At 41.8% G+C, this 23,112-nt stretch overlaps 1 protein-coding gene and 1 long non-coding RNA gene across 3 annotated transcripts; one reads left to right on the top strand and one right to left on the bottom strand.

The window, feature by feature from the left end:
* Positions 1-1,622: 1,622 nt before the first annotated feature.
* Positions 1,623-4,521, bottom strand: LOC145952609 (uncharacterized). The gene is made up of 2 exons (XR_014430085.1): positions 3,449-4,521; positions 1,623-1,877 (listed from the first exon to the last, which is right to left on the bottom strand). It is a non-coding gene; the product is annotated as an uncharacterized LOC145952609 (long non-coding RNA).
* A 9,763-nt stretch (positions 4,522-14,284) lies between these two features.
* LOC109788489 (ras-related protein RABF2b) lies at positions 14,285-16,503 on the top strand. Of its 2 annotated transcripts, none has more exons than XM_020347227.3 (6): positions 14,285-14,444; positions 14,793-15,038; positions 15,416-15,464; positions 15,572-15,645; positions 15,850-15,943; positions 16,151-16,503. In XM_020347227.3, the coding sequence occupies exons 1-6, from the start codon at positions 14,406-14,408 to the stop codon at positions 16,249-16,251; spliced, it is 603 nt and encodes a 200-aa protein (XP_020202816.1). In that variant the 5' UTR covers positions 14,285-14,405; the 3' UTR covers positions 16,252-16,503. The 2 variants fall into 2 exon arrangements, with proteins under 2 accessions (XP_020202816.1, XP_020202817.1); XM_020347228.3 differs by having other exon boundaries at positions 14,302-14,448.
* Positions 16,504-23,112: the final 6,609 nt, after the last annotated feature.

The following is a 23,112-nucleotide window of genomic DNA, read 5'->3' as shown; positions in this document are numbered from 1 at the left end:
GCAGTCAAATAATCCTTACTCACTCTTTCAACAGGTTCACCAAAAACAATAGATTTACAAGCACAGTTCAAAAGGACATGATTGAAAGATAACCAGTCCATACCCAGAATTACATCTAGTTGTCTTAGAGGTAAACAAATTAAGTCAACCACGAAATCTCTACCTTCAATAGTTAGAGGACACTTTGGACAGACATCAGAAGTAATTACAGAACCATTAGTGGGTGTTTCGACAATTAACTCAAAAGACAAGGAAGAGACATGTAATTTTAACTTAGACACACATGCATGTGATATGAAAGAGTGAGTCGCACCAGAATCATATAAAACGGTTAAAGGAGTTCCGTTAATGAAACACATACCCTGAATTAAGTCTTCGGATTGAGTAGCTTCAGCACCACTCAAAGTGAATACTCTTCCTGTGGTTCGAGGTTTGCTAGCGTTTCCTCCAGTCTCTATTGTTTCTTTCCTATTCTGGGGACATTCACTAGCCTTGTGTCCTTCTGCTTTGCATTTGAAACATGTCATTACCTTTTGCATCCGACACTCAGCTGCTCTATGACCTGGCTTTCCACATTTGAAACAGTTGTTGTGTGGAACAAAACTCACACTTCCTCTTCCAGACGTTTGGCTAACCATTGGAACTTGGCTTCTTTGTTGGATAGAACCCTGATTATTCACCTTAGAACTTGAGTCCCCTGTAAACTTGGTATAAGGTTTACCCTTGGATGAACCAAACTTATTATTTCTCATTGGTCCTCCACTTTTATAATGAGTTACCCTAGCTCGGTTGTCCTCATCATAAACTCTGCACTTGTTCACCAATTCATGGTAGTGTGTGATCCCTTGATAATTGAATACTTGTTTGATTTCAGGGCGCAGACCGCTCACAAACTTCACACATTTGTCCTCCTCATTGTCTACGCCATCATACATAGGACAAAATCTAACCAAGTCTTCAAATTTAGTCACATATTCAGCCACTGAATTCTCTCCTTGTTTTAATTCAAGGAATTCTACTTGTTTCTTATGTCTCACGTCTCGGGGAAAATATTTCTCCAAGAACAGTCGTTTGAAATTTTCCCAGTTTACTTGAGTTCCCGCAGCCATCATTCTTTGTAAAGCACCTTGCCACCAAATACCAGCCTCCCCAGAAAGCATAAAGACAGCTAAAGTCACTTTCTGTATCATAGGACATCCCATAGCTTGGAATATCTTTTCGACTTCAAATATCCAGTCAGCAGCTCCGTCAGGATTATAGCCTCCACGGAAACTTGGTGGATTATTTCGCTGAAATTTCTCTAGCCAATCAATGTCTGGTCGTTGGTTCAAATTACCAAGAGCCTGAGCCATTGCTTGCAAAGCATCGGCTATTGCACGATCGTTTCTACCTCCTGCCATTGTTTTCTGTGTTTCCCCAAAAAGTTAACAATCATACTCTAAAACAACAAACTCAATCAATCGTCATATTATCAATAAGTTCAACAATTAATTTTTCCACATCATCCATCTACCAAACAAGCACAATAGACTCATAACTCACGGCCGATTGAATCGACCTGCTCTGATACCACTAAATGTGACACCCTTACTACCCCAATACATATATCGAAATATAATAAATAAAAAAAATTAAGGAAAATAAACTTTTTAAGTTGGTAAAAGGGTTCACATAATACTTCATAACTGTTCTGACTGAAAAATAAAACTTGAAAGATAAAATTCAAGAGTTTACACATTTTTCAAAGAAAATAACATTTATTACAATACCAAATATTCTATCCTAGAGATCCTCTTGCCCCGATGTCACACTATCAGAGCATTTCCCAAATTAACGGATGGCATTCTATATACCACTTGCAGTTGGATCCTCTCCACCTAAAATATCAACAATTTATACGGTGAGAAAAGAAAAATTATCTATATGCAAAATACATTCAATCATATCACAGTATAATTTCATCATAACTCATTATATAGTGTATATATATATATCAATTACTCATCATATTCACATACAACATTCATGTCAATCCAACAATTAACACTATGCCAAGGCCTCGCCACATCTGACACAAGTGATACAGGTTAATTGCCTCACTCAACCCACACCAGACCAGGGGTCACGCCCTCCCTGTAGCATCACTTACCCAGGGGCCGTGCCGTCCCTCGCCATTTTGGTGTGAGGAAACACAATCACATTACAATCAATACAATCTCTTGCAATTAACCCTATGCCAGGGCTGCCATAAGCGACATAAGTGGTGGTGTTAACTGTCCTACTCATCCCACATCATACTAGGGTCACGCCTTCCCTATAGCACCACTTACCCAGGGGTCGTGCCATCCTAGTCATCAATGTGAGACATCACAATCATAATCATACAATATCTCAACTCATAATTCAAATTCACATCAATATCATCCATCAAATAACATAACAATAACTAATATAATAATCAATAGAATGATTAGTATAAACTATAAACAGCGTATCAGGGGTTATACTACTCCTACCATGCTCATCCTTATTTCATATGAAAGATAAGAAAATTTCCTACAACTCTCATGAAGACATCAAGTCCTAATTCCATCATCTACTTTGTGAAAAATGATAAAAACCGCAACAGCTATAGATAAAGCTGACAGCTTGACCCCTCTTCACTAAAACATCCATATCTGGAGTTCTAGACCTCCTTTTTGGGTGATTCCAACGCCATTGGAAAGCTAAAATCCAAGGCTACAACTTTCATTAAGACCTCAAAATCAAAATATTCACGCTCAGCGCCCAGACTTGCACTCAGCGCGCCCAGCGCATTCTGCAACCAGCAACCCATGAAAACCTTGAAAATTCCTTCCAATCATGAATCCAATCCAAATTACACGAATTTGAACCATTAAAAAAAAACATAAACAATATCAAAAAACATCATTTTAAGCAATAAATTTAAGTTTTAACCATTAATCCATGGAAATCATGAAGAAATCATGAAAACCCTAACCAAAACCTTTTCCCTTCAATCCAACCTCAATCATACATAGAACATGGAATTAATGTGATAATTCAAACTCATACATACCAGATTAAGTCTTATAAGTACTACCCTTACAATATAGTGAAAAACTAGGAATACATATATATATAGATAATAATAAAGAAAATATAAATTAACTCCAGTAAAGGTGGCAGTGCCTCCTAGTTAGGAATCCATTTATATTTTCCAAATCATAAAAATATAACAAAGATGTAAATTTTAGTCTTTTATCAAGAACATTTAAATTACAAAATAATAGGAGGTTCAACCTTCCATTCAGATAAATTCCAAATTATAAATTAATAGGAGGCTCGGCCTTCCATTCAGATAAATTAAACGTGATTTTAAGAAATTATTCCTCTACCCAATTCCCTCATGTACTCTACATATAAATAATCCCCTTTTCCCCCGTACCTGGATGAATAGGAACTTGGGCAGAACCTCCTCCTCTTTTTCTTAAATCGGGACCGGAATTAGAGCAGAACCTCCTCTCTTATTCTCTCTTTTTATTTCTCTAGAATTTCTTCTCTCTAAAATTATGAATTTCCAAAAACCTTAAACTCCTATTTATAGAATTTATGAAGTTACTATGCATAGATTAAAATAATATTATTTTATTATTATATATTAAAAGTTACTTTTTATTAAAATATTCAAATAAATAGAATTGGAATTCAATTGAATTCCGCAGCCTCTGCATTCCACCGCAGCCATTTCCTATTCAAATTCTAATAATTGAAAAAAAATACTATTTAGAAATACGTATACATGAATAGTAAAATACGTATACATAAATAGTAAAATACGTATATATGAATAGTAAAATACGTAAAAATATGATAAACCTTCTAATAATCCCAATACATAAAAATAAAATTTTGGGATGTTACAGCGCCCACCGTGGGGCCGAACCGAGAGCTATTCCGAGATTATTATTGAAAGAATGGTGAAGACGAGAAAGAATAACGTTGAAGAACACCAGTCCGAGGACGAGCATCATTCAGGAGCCGAGACGACGGAAGAGACAAACTTGAACAGTATGATGCGACAGATGAAGGAGGAGATGGCCGCTATGAAGCAACAGCGGGAGAGAGATGCGGCCGAAATGGCTGCGCTGCGGGCGGAAAATGCCGCCCTCAAGAACCAATACCACGATCCTACATGGAAGCCCTCCGAGACAAACCACACTCAAGGGTCGTTCCATTCGCATGGCCAGCACACCTCGGTCCCTTATACTTCTGTTGCCCCTGCTGCCCACGCCTCGGCCAGCCGACCAATACAGCCCATGCCGGCAGGATCACACCGACATCCCTTTACACCCAATATCATGCAGTCCGCCCTCCTTGACAATTGGAAGTCTTTGTCTCTCGACAAGTACGACGGAACCACCGATCCAGATGAACATGTTGACGTGTTCTTGACTCAGGTCACATTAAGCACCACCGATGACGCCGCCCTGTGCCGAATTTTCCCGACGTCGCTAAAAGGACGAGCGTTGAGCTGGTTCACTCGGCTCCCGGCCAACTCGATCGACTCATTCGGCACCTTAGCTTCTCAGTTTACCATCCAGTTCGCTACAAGCCGATTCAACAAAGCGGCATTAGAGATCAGGGACCTCAACCCAGCCGTCGCCTTACACCATCTAACCACCGCGTTGAAGCCAGGTCCCTTCGCCAACAGTATTTGTAAAAAGCCACCGGCAAACATGGATGACCTTCGGCGCAGGGCCGACAAGTATATGCAGATGGAAGAACTAGCCGAGTTTCGCAACCAGGCCAGAGCAGAAGTGGTGAGCAAGACAGAAAAGCCAATAGAAAACAATTTTCGCGGACGTCCAAAAGAACTCGTACCCCGCGAGCGGCCACCCCGTGGTCCGAAGTATACACAGTACACACCATTGAACACCAGCCGGTCAGCAGTACTGGAACAAGCATTGGCTTCAGAAGTGCTGACTATCCCGAAGAGAGCATCGACCCCTCCCCGGGCCGACACAACCAAATCCTGCAGATTTCACCGCAATCGTGGGCATTCAACTGACGAATGTTCAGCCTTGAAAGACAAAATTGAAGATTTGATCAAGCAAGGACAGTTGCAAGGTTTTGTGAACCGTCCTGACCGGCCCCGACACGGCGAACAATCACAGAGACGTGACCATTCCGAACACCGCAGAGCAGAAACGCGCTCGTATAGAGAGCGCAGTCGGTCACGGGATAGGCATGAAGAACAACAAGCAACACAGCCACAGCGAGTTATTAACACCATTGCTGGCGGATTTGCTGGCGGGGGCTCATCTTCGTCGGCACAACGAAGACACCTGCGAGCTGTCCGACACGTGCACGCCGTGGAAACAAACCGTTGCCGTTTGCCAACCATTACCTTCACAGAGGCCGACTTCAAGGGAATCGACCCAGATCAGGACGATCCGATGGTGATCAGCGTTGAAATTCACAATTGCATCGTCCGTAAGACATTGGTTGATCAAGGAAGTTCAGCGGACATACTATATTGGAATACGTTCAAGCAGTTGGGAATTCCAGAGTCCGAACTGGTCCCTTACGATGAACCTTTGGTGGGATTCTCTGGTGAACGAGTCAAAACAAAAGGATATATCAAGTTATCAACACGATTTGGGTTCGAAGGGGCGGAATACCGAGACATCTCGGTTAAATACGTGGTCGTTCATGCGAGCACCTCCTATAACATTCTGCTCGGTCGGCCATCCTTGAATCGGCTCGGAGCAATCGTGTCTACTCCTCATTTAGCTATGAAGTTTCCGGCACAGTCAGGACGGGTTATCACGGTGCACGCCGATCAAAAAACTGCACGCGAATGCTACTTTGCCAGCTTGCGGCTACCGAAAGTGCAAGACGAAACGATCAAAGAGCCACAGAAAGTCCACTCGGTAACCCAACAGTCCTCCATAGACCTCGACCCCCGAATCGGGCACGACGAAAGGGTCGAGCCTATTGAAGAGAGGCAACCACTCCAAGTTGGAACCCTTGATACCCAACTGACTTATTTGGGAACTGTTCTAACGGAACAAGAGAAAGCAGCCATCGGACAGATAATACTTGATAACCGAGATCTATTTGCATGGCACCCCTCCGATATGCCGGGTATCGATCCAGAGTTTTTGTGCCATAAGCTCTCAATTAGTAGGGAGGCAAGGCCGATCGCCCAGCGGCGTCGGAAGACCGGAGAAGAGAAGAAGGCGGCAATCGATGCTGAGGTAGCCAAATTATTAGAAGCACAGTTTATACGGGAGATCCACTACACGACGTGGCTGGCTAATGTGGTCATGGTCCGAAAGCCGAACGGGAAATGGCGTATGTGTACCGATTACACGAACTTGAATAAAGCTTGCCCGAAAGACGCCTACCCGTTGCCCAATATTGATCGTCTCGTAGATAGGGCGTCTGGCCACCGGTTCCTATCTTTCTAAGACGCGTATTCGGGGTATAACCAAATTCGCATGCACCCTCACGACGAAGACAAAACAGCATTCATCACCGAGACAGCCAACTTTTGCTACCGTGTAATGCCGTTCGGTCTGAAGAACGCCGGTGCCACATACCAGCGCCTGATGAATAAAATTTTCCATAGTCAGATTGGTCAGTGCCTCGAAGTTTATGTTGATGACATGGTCGTCAAATCTGATGAAGTTTCTGCCCATGTACGCCACCTGGCCGAGGTATTCCAAGCACTCAGACAACACCAAATGAGGCTGAACCCCGAAAAATGTGTGTTCGGCGTATCGGGTGGAAAATTTTTGGGATTCATGTTGTCCAGCCGGGGCATCGAGGCAAACCCAGACAAGTGCCAAGCCATACTGGAGATGAAGAGTCCCACCACTCTCAAAGATGTGCAAAAGTTGGCAGGGCGGCTGACTTCGCTTTCACGGTTTCTTCCGAAGAAAGCAAAGCAGTTTACATGGACACATGAATGTGAAGAAGCGTTCCAACAGTTTAAGCATCGTCTTAGTTCACCTCCCATACTGTCCAAACCTACTGCCGGCTCCGACATGGTCATTTACCTTGCCGTGTCAGGGCATTCGGTCAGCGCTGTCTTAATACAGGAACAGAGGGATCAAAGGCCGATATACTTCACCAGTCGAACACTGCAAGAAGCCGAGAAGCGTTACCAGTTAATCGAAAAGGTAGCTCTAGCGCTCGTCTACACGGCTCGCAGGCTCAGGCAATACTTCCAGAGTCATAGGGTGGTTGTCCAAACCGACTGTCCGATTGCGAAAGTTCTTCGTAAACCGGAAGTCGCTGGCAGGATGATGGCCTGGTCGGTCGAACTATCAGAGTTTGACATATCGTTCGAGCCGAGAGGACCCATCAAATCACAGCATTTGGCCGACTTCGTCAATGAGCTTACCCCAGCAGGTAGTTTTCACGACGAGCCGTGGACAATGGATGTCGACGGCTCATCCTGTGCACAGGGAAGCGGGGCGGGAATAATTCTAGCCAGCCCATCGGGCATCACGGTCGAACAGTCACTCCGGTTCGATTTTCGGGCATCTAATAACCAAGCCGAGTACGAAGCACTGCTGGCCGGTATGAGACTAGCAGCTGAGATGGGTGTGACAAAGGTCGTATGCTGTACCGATTCAAAGATCGTGGCCGAACAAGTCAACGACAATTTTCAAATTAAGGATGCTAATTTGTTGCAGTACTACCACCTCTTCCAGAAGCTCAAAGAGGATTTCACTGACGTACAAATCCGACACGTTCCCAGGAGCACCAACGAACGAGCCGATCAGTTGGCTCGGCTTGCTAGTAGTCGAAAACCAGGACAACTGAGAACAACCATTCACCTGGAAGTCCCTACCCCAAGTGTGGCGATTGAATGCATGGCGGCCGATACTGACACACCGAACTGGATGACTCCTATTCGGAACTACATCCTTCGACAAGAGTTGCCCACCGATCCGAAGGAGGCAAAAAAGCTTCGCACTCAGGCCGCTTGGTACTCCATAGTGGCTAACGACCTCTACAGGCGAGGATTCTCCACTCCGTTGCTTAAATGCATTGATAACTCGCAGGCGGATTATGTGATGCGGGAAGTTCATGAAGGTATATGTGGGTCCCATTCCGGAGGCCGTACCCTAGCTGCAAAAGTGTCACGAGCCGGTTATTATTGGCCAACTCTGAAGGGGGATTGCGCTGAGTTCGTCAAACGTTGCATACAATGTCAGCGACATGGAAACCTCATCCATGCCTCCGCCGCCGAGCTGCACAGCATCAGCTCTCCATGGCCGTTTGCTTTATGGGGCATTGACGTACTTGGCCCGTTCCCCGTGGCAAAGGGACAGGTCAAGTTCCTCCTCGTGGCAGTAGATTACTTCACAAAGTGGATTGAGGCCGAGCCGCTCGCCTGCATCTCTGCTGCTAACGTCCAAAAGTTTGTATGGAAGAACATCATCACCCGTTTTGGCATCCCATATGCCATCATCTCGGATAACGGCTTACAATTTACAGACAAAAAGTTCAACTCATTCCTCGAAAACCTTGGCATTCGGCATAGATTCACATCTGTGGAGCACCCTCAGTCAAACGGCCAAGCCGAAGCAGCCAACAAGGTTATCCTGACCGAATTAAAAAGAAGACTCGGCTCGGCAAAAGGAGTGTGGGCCGATGAATTGCCAGAGGTTCTCTGGGCGTACCGGTGTACACCACAATCCACTAATAGAGAAACACCCTTCCGCCTCACATACGGCACTGATGCGATGATCCCGGTTGAGGTTGGAGAACCATCTTTCCGGCGACAAAGCTTTCAGGAGGAATCTAACGACGACGCACTCCGAGCCGAACTCGATGTCCTCGAGGAAGTGCGGGACAAGGCACAGGTGGTGGCCGAGGCATGTTGATGGAAGGTGGCTTAGTTCCATGCACGCCCTTGATCTTGGTTCAACAAGGGAGACTCCAAAAGATGATGAAAAAATGAAGGAGATGGTGGCGGAAGCACAAAGGTGAAGATGAAGAGGGTTTGCTCAAGGTTGTTTCATCCAAGTGTAGGATGAAACCTATTTAGGGTTTTGCTTTTATGGTGGAGATGGGAGGAGGTTAGCCAAAGGCAACCTAGTGCTAAGGAAAAGGTTGGTGTTTAGGGTGATGGAGGTGGCGCACAAGGTGTATGGGAGGTGTTTGGTGGGGTGTTGCTCCTTTTGGCTAGCTCACTTCACTAAGGTTGGTGAAGGCCACCCAAGGTAGGCCAAACTCACTCACTCACGGTGGTGGAAGGAGGAGGAGAAGGGGAGGAGGCCGTGGAGTTCCTAGAGACTAAGGAGAATGACAATGAGGCAAAATGCACACTCAATATCATTAATATCCAAAGTGTCTACAAGGAGCTAGACTAGGGGAATATATAGGAAGGCTTGCATTTAGGGTTGCATTTAGGGTGAGTGGCCGAATTTCACTAGGGAGAAATGCACCCTAAATGAAATGCCAAATGCAACCCTAGATGCTACTTGGTGGCCAAGTTTGGCATCTTTAAGGGTTTAGGTTGGCTACAACAAGGTGCATGATAAGTCCATGCATCCTTGGCCCTCCAATTGGGCCTAAGCCTACCTAACACCAAAAAAATGACCAAACAACACCACTAAGTGTGCGTCACCTCCTTAATGGATGCACCCTAGCCCAATTAAAATCCTAAGCACCTAAATTACCCCAAAATACAAGGGCAAAAATGGGAAATACAAAGAAATAAATCCTATGACTAAAATACCCCAAAATACAAGGGTAAAATTGGAATAAACTAAATAAATCCTACACTACTCAAAATTAGTCATAGCATTGGACCATGTGATGGGTTTCACATGAAGTACCATGGATGGTCCTCCATCACATGCAAACAGCGAATGACTCGGCGCTTTAATTCCAATCTAAAGCCGAGAACTTTTCACGAGGGCGACCTTGTGTGGCGAGCAACGGGGGTAGCCAGGCGTAACTCTTCTGAAGGAAAGCTCTCTGCCAATTGGGATGGACCATTCCGGATACGACATGCACTCCACAATGGGGCGTACAAGCTAGAAGAGCTGTCCGGCAAGGTTATTCCAAGAACCTGGAATTCTACCCACCTAAAGACATACAACAGTTAAATTCGAATTTGTAATACTCGAACTGTAATTGTATCGCGGTGCACTCTTTTCCTTGACCGGTCTTTTTCCCTCTTAAAAAATAGTGAAAAGAGGTTTTGGCCGGCAAGGTTTTTAACGAGGCATCCATTTATCAATAACAACACGATTCAATCACTCATGCTTCAATTAAATTATTCAAGTCTTCCCTCCCGAGATGTCTCTCGGCCAAGGATGTGGCTTTAATTAAATTATTCAAGTCTTCCCTCCCGAGATGTCTCTCGGCCAAGGATGTGACTTTAATTAAATTATTCAAGTCTTCCCTCCCGAGATGTCTCTCGGCCAAGGATGTGGCTTTAATTTAATTATTCAAGTCTTCCCTCCCGAGATGTCTCTCGGCCAAGGAGACGGCTCACGCAAGTTAAGTTGTTAATCACCACAAAAGATCACGTCAGTTATAACATAAAGAACAGAGAAATTTCATTAAAAGAGAAGGGTACATTATCAATGGGCGCTATCGGCCCCATAATACAAAAAAAAACATTTAAGACACTACTTCTGCCTCCCCCTGAACTGGACCATCCTCAGGCGCAGCCTCCTCGTTCAGAGTCTCCTCCTCGTTCGGCCCAGCTGGCCGAGCCGGAGCCTCCTCGTCGGCTTCCTGGTCAGGTGGAATGGAGGTCATATCCACCAACTTCCCTTGGAAAAAATCTTTTGTCATGTCCAAGTGGAAGTCAGGAGGAAAGTCGCCGAAGTAGCAAGCCTGCCGAGCAGCTTGAGCGAAACCGGCCTGATGCTGACTGAGAACCTTGGCGCGCGCCTTTTCCTGATAGGCACCAAAGGCAGCCTTTTCAGCATCCAGCTCCTTGCTCAGAGCTGTCACGTTGTCAGTCTCGCCCTTCAGAGCAAGTTCGAGACGCTGTACCTTTAGGGCCAAGTCATCAGCGGTTCTTCCTCGGCGATCCACCTCGGCCTGGTATTTGCTACTAACCGTCTGGGCGTCGGTCAAAGCAGCCAGTGTCTCTTGAAGAGACTTCTCCTGCTCAGCTAACTGTTTGTGCAACTCGTCAGCCTCACCGTTCAGCTGCATGACAATACTCTGTGCCATGGCCACAGCGCGCACTTGGAACTCACAAAAGTAGCTCCATTTCTGCGCCGAACTCATTCGGCTCAGCAGCCCCTGGCCTACCTCGGAGGTCAGGTCTTGACTCAGAAAATCCTGAGCGTTAACATTGCCAGCCAAGAAACTTGGTGCCGACAAGCTTTCGGGAACAGGGGGGCTGGCCACTCGGCGCTGTTTTGCCCAGCGACTCTCCTCCTCGGCCCTAGAGTCAGGCCTTCTTTTTTCAGGTTGGGGCCGGGTGGTCTTCTTCGGCCGAGACGTGGGTCCGACCCCGCTACCTTGACCAGCTGGTTGATTCACGCGCGCGGCGGGTGCAGGCCTATTCGCGGTATTCGTTGCAAGTTGGTTCCGAAGCAAGTTGCGGATATCCAAATCATCATGAGCCGCCATTATACCTGCACATCATTAGTCAAAATCAATGATAACACTTGAATTCAAACGAGTAGGAAAAATACCATACCAATTAATTCTTCGACCACATCGGCCGAATCAAACAATCGGACAAGCGGACGGCATGGTAAGGGCCGAGGCAACTTGTTTAAAAAATCAAGACTTCCTCTCTCCTCTGGGGACATGCGTGACTTGGAAACCGTGTCATACTTGCGCGGCTTCCGGGTCCAGTAGAAGGGAAATAGCGGATTTCCCTCAGCGTCAAAGAAATACTTGTTCCCTGGTTCCGGCCGAATCATCACCTTCATAAATCCCACTTTAAATTTTTTGTAGGAGGTGGTGAAAGGTTGTAGTAGACAATCACTGTGGCGAATCAAAGACAGCCACTTGGCCTTCCTCGTCGGCCGAGACGTATAGAAATGCAAAAATAGATGTGGAGTAGGAGAAAGACCGAGACCCAGACACAAATGCCTGAACCCTTGCATAGCGGCCCAGGTGTTCGGGTGAAGTTGACTCGGCGCCACATTCAACAGCCGAAGTATACCCATGAAGTAGTTGTCAAAGGGGAGAGATATCTTCAAATCCCGGAACATATAGTCATACACATAGAAAAAGGGGTATTTAGAAGTCCCCTGACTCAAATAAACAAAATCCGGATTTGACACCCCGTCGCCTCGGCATGGTTGAAAGAAGATGGCAGAAGGCTCCTCATCTTCAGGAAAGTCCAAAAACTTCACAGCCGATACAAAATCCACCAGAGATTTTTTACTTGTATACCGAGAGTATACACTACCGACCTCACCATGCACCCATGAATATCCTGGAGTTGATATCGGAGGGAACACTCTTGATGATTCTCCACCCCGACTAGGTTGCTCATCGGAACCTACAGCTGATGCCGAATCACTCCCACTTTGAGAATGACCGGACCCAGAAGCCGACTCCACGGCATTGTCCCCATTAGATGCTGAAGCCGATGGCGCATCCCGGTTCGGCGTCGCCCTTAACCTAGATTCCCCTTCGTCCCCAGAAGAGTCAATGTTAACAACACCCAAATTAGCCATTACGTACCTGATGGTTGAGCTTGACCTATCGTTGATAATACTCAAAACGCTTCCAAACAACTTCGGCTCGGAGCAGCTAATGAATTCGCACGAAAGAACCCTCACCTCCCCACCCTTATTTATAGGCGTCTCTAATGAGCACCTGAAACGACACCCCCTCGTGCATACCGTTGGATCATCTAGATCCAACGGTTCAGGATACGCGACTCTTCGCATGCGTCATTAATGCCCAACGGACACAACCCTTCGCCTCCCGCCGCAACTTTGCATGCGTCATTAATGACCAACGGTTACAACCCTTCATACCCAACGGTTACAACCCTTCATACCCAACGGTTACAACCCTTCATACCCAACGGTTACAATCCTCTTTTTATTTCATTAACCTTTCGCGTCGCTTCGCTCCTCAAAGGCTGGGGGGCTTGTGTACCGGAGAGACCGTATCGGTCACGTGGGCCAACACGTGCCATTTCGTCAGACACCCATGCATAGCCACGTACAAGCATCACCATCAACGTCGGCTCGGCATGAGGCCGAGAACCGACATCAGTCTGGTTAATGCAAATATGGACCATCATCATTCATCGTGTCGGCTCGGTCAGGTACCGTTCCGACATAGAACATACCGGAAGTATACAGGCTGCCGTATACGGACTAGACGGTTCGGTCATTTGCCGTTCCGACTAGTATCGATTAGTCGGCTCGGCCTCTTGCCGAAGGGTTAAGCAAGTCATAACAGTAATCACAATCAAGAAAGGTAAGTACATGATTAAAGTCTAACGACCAATTAGTACCGTATTACCTAATTTGGTAAATATCTGAGAGGGCCCATCACGCTCAGGCCCATGTCAGATGCTATAAATAGGTCACACGTAACAAGGTATGTCACTGTTCATTTTTACCCTAGATATTCGTGCATATACTGACTTGAGCGTCGGAGTACCCTTTGCAGGTACCTCCCCCATCTCCTGGAGATATCGTCGGAGCTCTTATTCGGTCCCCTTTCACCCAGAAGAAAAGGAGTGTGCCCTTAGACAGGTACATAACTATTTTTTTAATAAATAAATAATGTCCATGTATGTACTTTTAAAACTCATAATAAATATGAGAATTTTACATTTATAAACTCATATTTCCAAAAACAGTATTTTAATACATTAAATAAACATATTCTAAAATATGATGATGCAATTTTTCTAGAAATAAAAAATACCTGAAAATTTTGGCTCTTATTACAAATAAAATGCCAAGACACCAGTCCTATAAGAGTTTAGACCAATATCATAAACTCGTAAAACTATAAAAATAAAAAAATAACAATTTTTTAGCTATAAAAAAAATAGAATAATAAAATATGTATTTAGACTAAGTAATATTGATCTATAATAATAAAAGATCAAAATCTAAATCTAAATAAAGTGTAAAAATAAAAGACGTATTTAAACTTAATAATAATAATATCAACAAAAACATTTAGAACACTAAAGTTGAATTTCAAAGACATTTAGAACAGCACTAAAGTTGAATTTCAAACACATTTAGAATTCATTATCTTCAACTAACAGTCAACGCTAAACAAAACTACCATTCAACAACTAGCCAAGTCCCCTGTCAGAAATTTAGCTTCTAGTTTCTTTTATCATAAACTTCTCTTTCTTTTTCTCCAACTTCTACAATTTCTTTCTTTCTGTTCAACCTAGCTGGCTAGCTAGTGCTATGGCAAAGCAGGGGAATAAGATCGTTCAAGCCAAGCTGGTGGGTATGTCTTACCTTGTTCTTAATTTTCTTTTCAAATGATTTCTACAATTACATAAAAATTCATTACATATTGCATTGTCCATGCTGTATCAAATATTCGTACTGGCCAGATATGCAAAGGAAGGAATAAGTAATATGGCAAGAAGAACAATCATATGAATAGATCGTTACTAAAAGAGAAACAAAAAACAAGGATCAATTAACCGATAAGATTATAGAGTAATTAGACCAAATTTTCAATTTGGTACTTAACATATATATATTAGGGTGTCCGCATCTTAATACTTTCAAAATGTTCATTAAGATTTGGACAGTTTCATAGAATATATATGCCCCTTGTTGTAGGTACTTCTTGGAGACATGGGAACTGGAAAGACCAGTTTAGCATTAAGATTTGTAAAAGGAAAGTTCTTTCCTAATCAGGAACCAACCATAGGAGCTGCTTTTTTCACACAAATATTATCATTATCTGAAGCGACTGTGAAGTTTGATATATGGGACACAGCAGGACAAGAACGATATCACAGTTTGGCTCCTATGTACTACCGTGGTGCTGCAGCAGCAATTGTTGTCTATGACATCTCAAGCGTTGTGAGTGATTACTTTCTTAAATTTCAAAGCATTCACCAATTCCTGTGTTGCATGGTTTGCAATTGGCTTCATTGCAAAATTTTGTTTGAAATGATTACAAAAGCTCACAAACAACTTGTATTACTCTGCCTCAAATTTGATATTAATTGCTTGGTCACAATATCAGATTGAGGTTCCGTTGCATAGTGCTTTGCTCTTGAATTTTTTCTGTTACCTTACCCTGAAGAAGAATAGCAACAAAAGAAACGATATATTTTGATACTGAATACTACATTAGTAACCTATACTTAATTGTTTTTTATCTGTCATGAAGTTTCATTTCTTTTCATGCACTTGAATAAATCTGAGAACTTTTCGTCTGTTATGATCCATTTCAGGATACGTTTGTTCGAGCCAAAAAATGGGTTCAGGAATTGCAAAGACATGGTAATGCCTCAAACTCGGAACATACAATTGCTATGTTGTCTTTGTCTCCCAGCTGGTCGTTATTAATGCCTATTTCACTACCATAAAACTCTAACTAATTCATGTAGGAAATCAGAAATCGGTGATGGCATTAGTAGCAAACAAATGTGACTTGGAGCCAAAGAGAGAGGTTGAAGCTGAGGTAGTGAGAATAAATTTTAATTTGAAATATCTTATAATATACTCTGGTGCTCACTAACTTGTATCATATTCATGGAAATATCAAAAAAAGAAATTTTAGTAGTTAGCCAGACATATTATGTTAAAATACTTGGGAATGTCATTCACATTACAAAGCCTCTTCCCTTCTCTTTTTTCCCCGTTTGAGTAAATTAAACTATTGAAGGCAGGGGAGCAATTTGCTCAAGAAAATGGAATGTTCTACATGGAAACATCTGCCAAGACTGCAGAGAATATCAACGAGCTTTTCTGTGAAATAGGTATTTTCTGAATATCTTTGGCCAATTCAATTATTTTCCAAATGGTCAGTTTTGGTGTGGAGAAAAAGTAATATGAAAATTTCATGGACAAGATTTCAATACTATTTTACTAATAAAACTTATCCATGATTTTTTCTCCTCCATACCAAATTGACCATAGTTATCGGTTTGAGGAAGTAATAAGTTGTTTGTATGTGATAAATTCAGCAAAAAGACTAGCTAGAGTTTTGCCACCAAAGCCTACCGGAATGAAGTTGAACAGCGATATACAAGATAGAGGGAGAAATTATTTTTGTTGCTCAGCATGATGATATTCCTACCTAATCAATCACAGAGAAATAATGGCACCAAGATAGACGACTGGACGTTGAATCACTGCTACTCTTCCCTCGTAATTTACATATCATCTGGAATCTTGTTCATGTACTATATTTGGGTACATGTATAGTTTCCTTCCTAGTTGGATGCGTTGTTTTTTAATAAAGAATTTCACATGTATTCAAATTAAAATATATTGGTTTTCAGTTGAGCTATCAATTTAAATCATGTTTGGTCCTGCATTGAGATGTGATTCTTTACGTTAATTGAGAAACAAGATCGACTGAGATTTTTCTTTCTTTGTAACGGGTTTCTAAATATGCGTTTAGTTTGACACCATACTTTAGTGTGCTAGGGACTGAAAATCTTATAAGACTGAAAAGCTAACTCAAAAAATGATGTCTAAAGGGTGAAAAACCCCATAAAACCAACTGTGCTCGCGAAAACTATTGGACGGAATTTATCAAATTTTCTTTTTCCCAGCAAGAAGCACGATTTTTTATAAATATAAATCACACCTTTTTCATTAGCTAGCATGACAGATCTAAAAATTTTAAATAATAAAGACAATACTTATTCATATATTTGTAGTATTAAAAATTTTATATATAATTTTTAAAAGAATAAATATATATCATAATTATTCTTTACAAATTTTTATATTTACAATTATAATTAAAGATAAAAAAAATTAAATTAGACTAGATTTTATTATAATTTAGTAGGTATAAACCTAACTTTTTAAAAAAATATATATCCTAATTATAACTTATTTATCTATCATAAACATTTTTTAAATGTTTGGTTAGAATACAATTCTAAAGAACTACTTTATAATAATTTAACACTATTAAAAATATAAAAATAAATATATTAAATTTTATAAAAATCAAGTTTATTTTATTGATGATATAAACATGTTTTTAATATCTAATATATATTTTTAGATAATAATTTATTTTCAAATATATTTTATAATAACCATTCTAAATGGAATATAAATCTTCTAAATTTTTTTTATTTTGATTTCTTTAATCAACATATACAATTTTACTATTTTGATTTTTTTTAATCAACGTATACAAATAAATAAAAAACACAAAAGATAAATATGTATATTACAAATTTTATTTTATCAAAAATTAATTTTTTAATATATTATATTATATATATGAGTATTAATATATATATATATATATTATAATTAAATTTTTTAAAAAATTTAATTCATTATTAAGAAGTATTCTCTATCACATAAAAGAATTAATCTCTTTCAAAAATTTGACAGACATCAAATAAATGAACATTTTCTCCAAATCTATATTTTATAGATATGATAATTTAAACATATATTTATTTTATTAAAATATAATTTTTATCTTTTAAAATATATTTTTTTGTTAAATAAAAATGTGTCAAATATGTTAGGATCCCTCCTTAATTGGAGAGGTTCTAGAAAATTCTAGAGCTTTCTAGAGAAGTATAGAATTTTCTAGAACATTCTAGAGAATCCTAGAGAATTGTAGAATTCTCTAGAAGCTTGTGGAATAGTGTGGAACCCTCTGGAACATTCTAGAGATGTGTGGAGCCTTCCGGAACCTTATGGAAGAGTATAGAAGGATATAGAAGAGAGTAGAGATTCCTAGAATGTGTGGAGCATTCTAGAGAACCAATCTCAACCCTTGATCCCCACCATTCATTTTGAAGGTGGAGTAATATAAATAGGGGTAGGAGGCTTCATTCCTATCAATCCAAGCCAAGAGTGAATCCACTTCTTAGAGTGAGAAAGTGAGAAAGCCTCTTTGTGAGAGAAGAGAGATAGTCTCAAGTTTGAGTGTGCCACCATAGAATGAGTCAATTTTGTAATTACATTCTTGTAATCCTACTATTCTTTTGTATAGTAGAAGAATCTCCATATTGGAGAATTTAACTCGTGTGCTCCCATTACTACCTTTAATTTCTAAGTGCCTATCTTAACTTCACGAAGCGGGAAAGTCCGAGTTTTCCCAACAGTGGTATCAAGAGCCAGGTTCATCAAAAGCTGTCATTAGCTCGTGCAGTTCAAGATGGAGGACAACGTTGCTCATGATGGAGACATGTTCAAGCTTACTGCCAATAATTATTCATATTGGAAGCCAATGATGGAGGATCATTTATACTGCAAGGATTTGCATGAGCCCATCATCTATAAAGAGAAGGTGGAAGGCAAGAGCGATGCTCAGTGGGAGCTATTGAATCGGAAGGCCGTTGCTATGATCCGTAAGTACATCGACAAATCTCTCTTTGAGCATGTTTCTACATACACAAATGCTTATAAATTATGGGCAAAGCTTGAGTCCATGATTCAAAAGAAAACACCTCGTAACAAAGCCAATTTAGTTCGTCGATTGGTGAAGTTGGAGTATAAGGATGGTCATAGTATGATTGAGCACTTGAATAACTTCAAAGGGCTTGTAAATCAATTAACCAAAATTGAGATGAAGATTGATGATGAGTTGCAAGCCCTTCTACTCCTTAGTTCCTTACCGGAAAGTTGGGATACGCTAGTAGTTACACTTAGTAACTATGCTCCTGAAGGAAAGCTCACTATGGATGCTGTTAGTGATAGCCTTCTTGGAGAAGAATTGAGGAGAATGGAACGAGGTGAGTCTATCCATCCCGAGGCTAATATCATTGAAAACCGGGGAAAGAATGAGACTCGTGGACGTAGTAAGAGCCGAGATCAGTATCAATCTCGAGGTAGATCCAAATCACGCTCGAAGATTACATGCTATTACTGTGGGAGAATGGGTCATAGGAAAATGGAGTGTCGGTCTTTCAAGAGAGATCAGAAGGCAGGTACTGTCAAGCCAGACCAAGTCATCCCAATGAAGAAGCAAGAAGAAAAGACTACCACTGCCGTAGCATCTAAAGAAGATATGTTATATATCATTGGAGAAGGTAACATCCTAAACATTGCTTATGATGATAGCTCTTGGATTGTGGATTCTGGTGCTTCCTTCCATGTTACTCCTCATGGAAGTTTCTTCTCATCCTACCAAAGTGGTGACTTTGGTACCGTTCAAATGGGAAATCAAGATAGAAGCAAGATCGTCGGGATAGGAGACATCATCCTGACAACGAGCACCGGATGTAGGCTAGTCTTGAAAGATGTGAGGCATGTCTCGGCCATGCGCCTCAATCTTATCTCTGCTGAAAAGTTAGATGATGCTGGTCTGATGAATTACTTTGGTGAAGGAAAGTGGAAGCTAACCAAAGGTAGTCTAGTTATGGCTCGAGGAAAGAAAGAAGGATCCTTGTACGTAATGCAAGCTAAGCTTTGCAAAGGAGAGGTAAACATAACCACTGATGACATAGAGGTTTGGCATAAACGACTTGGGCACATCAGTGAGAAGGGTCTTCACATACTCGCTCGTAAGCAACTCCTCTCTAATGTGAAAGGTAAATCACTTGATCCTTGTGCTCACTGTTTAGCTGGAAAACAACATAGAGTTGCATTTCAAAGATCTTCTCCGCCCGCAAGGAGAAAGAACATTCTCGACCTTGTACACACTGATGTGTGCTCAATGTCTGAGAAATCCATTGGGGGTGCACTGTACTTTGTGACCTTCATTGACGATCATTCAAGGAAGGTGTGGTTGCATTTGCTAAAATCAAAGGATCAAGTACTTGATGCCTTCAAGGAATTCCACGCTCTGGTAGAATGTGAGACTGGACGAAGATCAAGTGTGTATGATCTGACAATGGAGGTGAATATAGAGGTCCATTTGAAACCTATTGCAAGAAACATGGCATTAGGTTAGAGAAGACTCCACCCAAGACACCGCAATTAAATGGGCTAGCTGAGAGAATGAATAGAACAATCGAAGAAAGAGTTCGCTGCGTGCTCTCTCATGCTAAGTTACCCAAGTTATTTTGGGGAGAAGCTATAATGGCTGTAGTTGACATTGTCAACCTCACACCATCAGTCCCTTTGGGTGGTGCCATCCCAGACAAAGTTTGGACGGGCAAAAGGGCATCATACAATCATCTCAAAGTGTTCGGGTGCAGGGCATTTGTTCATATCCCCAAAGATGAGTGAGCAAAGCTTGATGCAAAGACGAAGGAGTGCATCTATCTCCGCTCACCCAAGGATGAATTCGGCTATTGGCTATGGGATCCAATAAATAAGAAGGTGGTCCGTAGTAGAGACATTGTATTCTTCGAAGACCAAACAATCGAAGACATTAAAAACTCATAGAAGCCAAGATTGAGAAGTAATAAGAGTACCGAACTCACTCCAATTCAACATGAGAATAATGAGACACATCAAGACAATGATCCTGAAGAAGATGAGCCTGTGTTAGAGCAAAACAACCAGGAGACTCATGATGAACCAGCTCAGGAAGATCCTCAATCTAGTTCTCTACCAGCACCAGAGCCGAGGCGTTCCTCAAGGGAAAGAAGACCATCCACTTGGTATAACACTGAGGAGTATGTTATGCTCACTGATGAGGGGGAGCCTCAAAGCTATAAAGAAGCGATCAAGGATATTCATAAAGAAGAGTGGAGGAAAGCCATGCAAGAAGAAATGCAATCCTTGCATGAGAATCACACTTATGAACTCGTAGAGCTGCCAAAGGGGAGAAGAGCCTTAAAGAACAAGTGGGTGTACCAGATCAAAACCGAAGATAACAACACAAAGCCTCGTTATAAAGCTCGGTTGGTCGTTAAAGGATTCGGTCAAGAAAAAGCTATTGACTTTGAAGAAATATTCTCACCCGTGGTAAAGATGTCATCCATTCGAGTTATCCTTGGCATAGCAGCAACTCAAGATTTAGAGATTGAACAACTCGATGTCAAGACGGCGTTCCTTCATGGTGACCTAGAGGAAGAGATCTACATGGAGCAGCCCGAAGGATTCAAAGTTCCGGACAAAGAAAATTTGGTGTGTCGCCTCACAAAGAGTTTATATGGCCTTAAGCAAGCACCTAGGCAATGGTACAAGAAGTTTGAATCCTTCATGGCAGAACATGAATTCAAAAAGACAGAAAGCGATCATTGTGTCTTCATAAAGAGGTATGCAAGTGGCGACTTCCTCATACTTCTACTCTATGTTGATGATATGTTGATTATTGGACAAGATCGCATAAAGATAGCTGCTTTGAAGAAAGATCTAAGTAAGAGTTTTGCCATGAAAGATTTGGGACCGGCTAAACAAATCCTTGGGATGAGAATAACTCGTGATAAATCAAAGAGACTGTTGTGGCTATCCCAAGAGAGATACATAGAGAAAGTGTTGGAACAATTTAACATGGACAAATGTAAGCCAGTTAACACACCACTTGCTGGACACTTCAGGTTGAGTTCGAAGCAAAGTTCCACAAGTGAGAGAGAAATGGAGGAGATGAAGAAGATTCCATATTCATCTGTAGTAGGCAGTCTCATGTATGCGATGATATGCACAAGACCAGATATCGCCTATGCAGTTGGAGTCGTCAGCCGCTTCTTAGCCAACCCCGGGAATGAACATTGGCTAGCGGTCAAATGGATCCTCCGATACTTACGTGGAACTTCCAAAAGATGCTTATGCTTTGGAAAAGGGAAACCTGTGTTAGAGGGATACACAGATGCAGACTTGGCTGGTGATATTGATTCAAGGAAATCAACATCTGGATATCTAACTACTTTTGTAGGGGGAGCCGTTTCTTGGCAATCAAAACTGCAAAAGTATGTCGCATTATCCACCACAGAGGCGGAGTACATTGCAGCTACTGAAGCTTGCAAAGAGATGCTGTGGATGAAGAACATGTTTCTTGAGCTGGGAATAGATCAAGAAAGGTATGTGTTAAAGTGTGATAATCAAAGCGCAATATACTTAGCAAAGAACTCAACATTTCATTCCCGCACGAAGCATATTGACACAAGATATCATTGGATCCGAGAAGTCCTCGAGGAAAAGAAATTGCATCTTGACAAGGTTCACACAGACGAGAACTGGTCAGACATGACGACCAAGGTAATACCGACAAAGAAGTTTGAAGATTGCTGTCAAGGTGCAGGTCTACTACTGCCCCCCAATTAAGTCGGGAGGGGGAGATTTGTTAGGATCCCTCCTTAATTGGAGAGGTTCTAGAAAATTCTAGAGCTTTCTAGAGAAGTATAGAATTTTCTAGAACATTCTAGAGAATCCTAGAGAATTGTAAAATTCTCTAGAAGCTTGTGAAATAGTGTGGAACCCTCTGGAACATTCTAGAGATGTGTGGAGCCTTCCGGAACCTTATGGAAGAGTATAGAAGAATATAGAAGAAAGTAGAGATTCCTAGAATGTGTGGAGCATTCTAGAGAACCAATCTCAACCCTTGATCCCCACCATTCATTTTGAAGGTGGAGTAGTATAAATAGGGGTAGGAGGCTTCATTCCTATCAATCCAAGCCAAGAGTGAATCCACTTCTTAGAGTGAGAAAGTGAGAAAGCCTCTTTGTGAGAGAAGAGAGATAGTCTCAAGTTTGAGTGTGCCACCATAGAATGAGTCAATTTTGTAATTACATTCTTGTAATCCTACTATTCTTTTGTATAGTAGAAGAATCTCCATATTGGAGAATTTAACTCGTGTGCTCCCATTACTACCTTTAATTTCTAAGTGCCTATCTTAACTTCACGAAGCGGGAAAGTCCGAGTTTTCCCAACAAAATAGTAGTGGGGACAACATGCAGTAACTCGTGTGCTCCCATTACTACCTTTAATTTCTAAGTGCCTATCTTAACTTCACGAAGCGGGAAAGTCCGAGTTTTCCCAACAAAATAGTAGTGGGGACAACATGCAGTATGTTAAAACTGTTATAGGAAATTTACATTAATTACAAGTATGC

This window comes from Cajanus cajan, chromosome 10 (genome assembly GCF_000230855.2).
Source record: "Cajanus cajan strain Asha chromosome 10, NIPB_CcT2T_4, whole genome shotgun sequence".
In the NCBI taxonomy this organism is placed as follows: domain Eukaryota; kingdom Viridiplantae; phylum Streptophyta; class Magnoliopsida; order Fabales; family Fabaceae; genus Cajanus; species Cajanus cajan.
The sequence above is the reverse complement of the archived record's forward strand: the minus strand, read 5'-3'. Positions and strand labels throughout refer to the sequence as shown.

What these genes read in the sequence shown, in the direction of transcription:
- LOC109788489 (XM_020347227.3), top strand. Translation starts at nt 14,406, where the DNA reads ATGGCAAAGCAGGGGAATAAGATCGTTCAAGCCAAGCTG. An exon ending in AGATCGTTCAAGCCAAGCTG is followed by an intron (nt 14,445 to 14,792) that starts GTGGGTATGTCT and finishes CCCTTGTTGTAG; the next exon opens with GTACTTCTTGGAGACATGGG. An exon ending in TCAGGAATTGCAAAGACATG is followed by an intron (nt 15,465 to 15,571) that starts GTAATGCCTCAA and finishes TAATTCATGTAG; the next exon opens with GAAATCAGAAATCGGTGATG.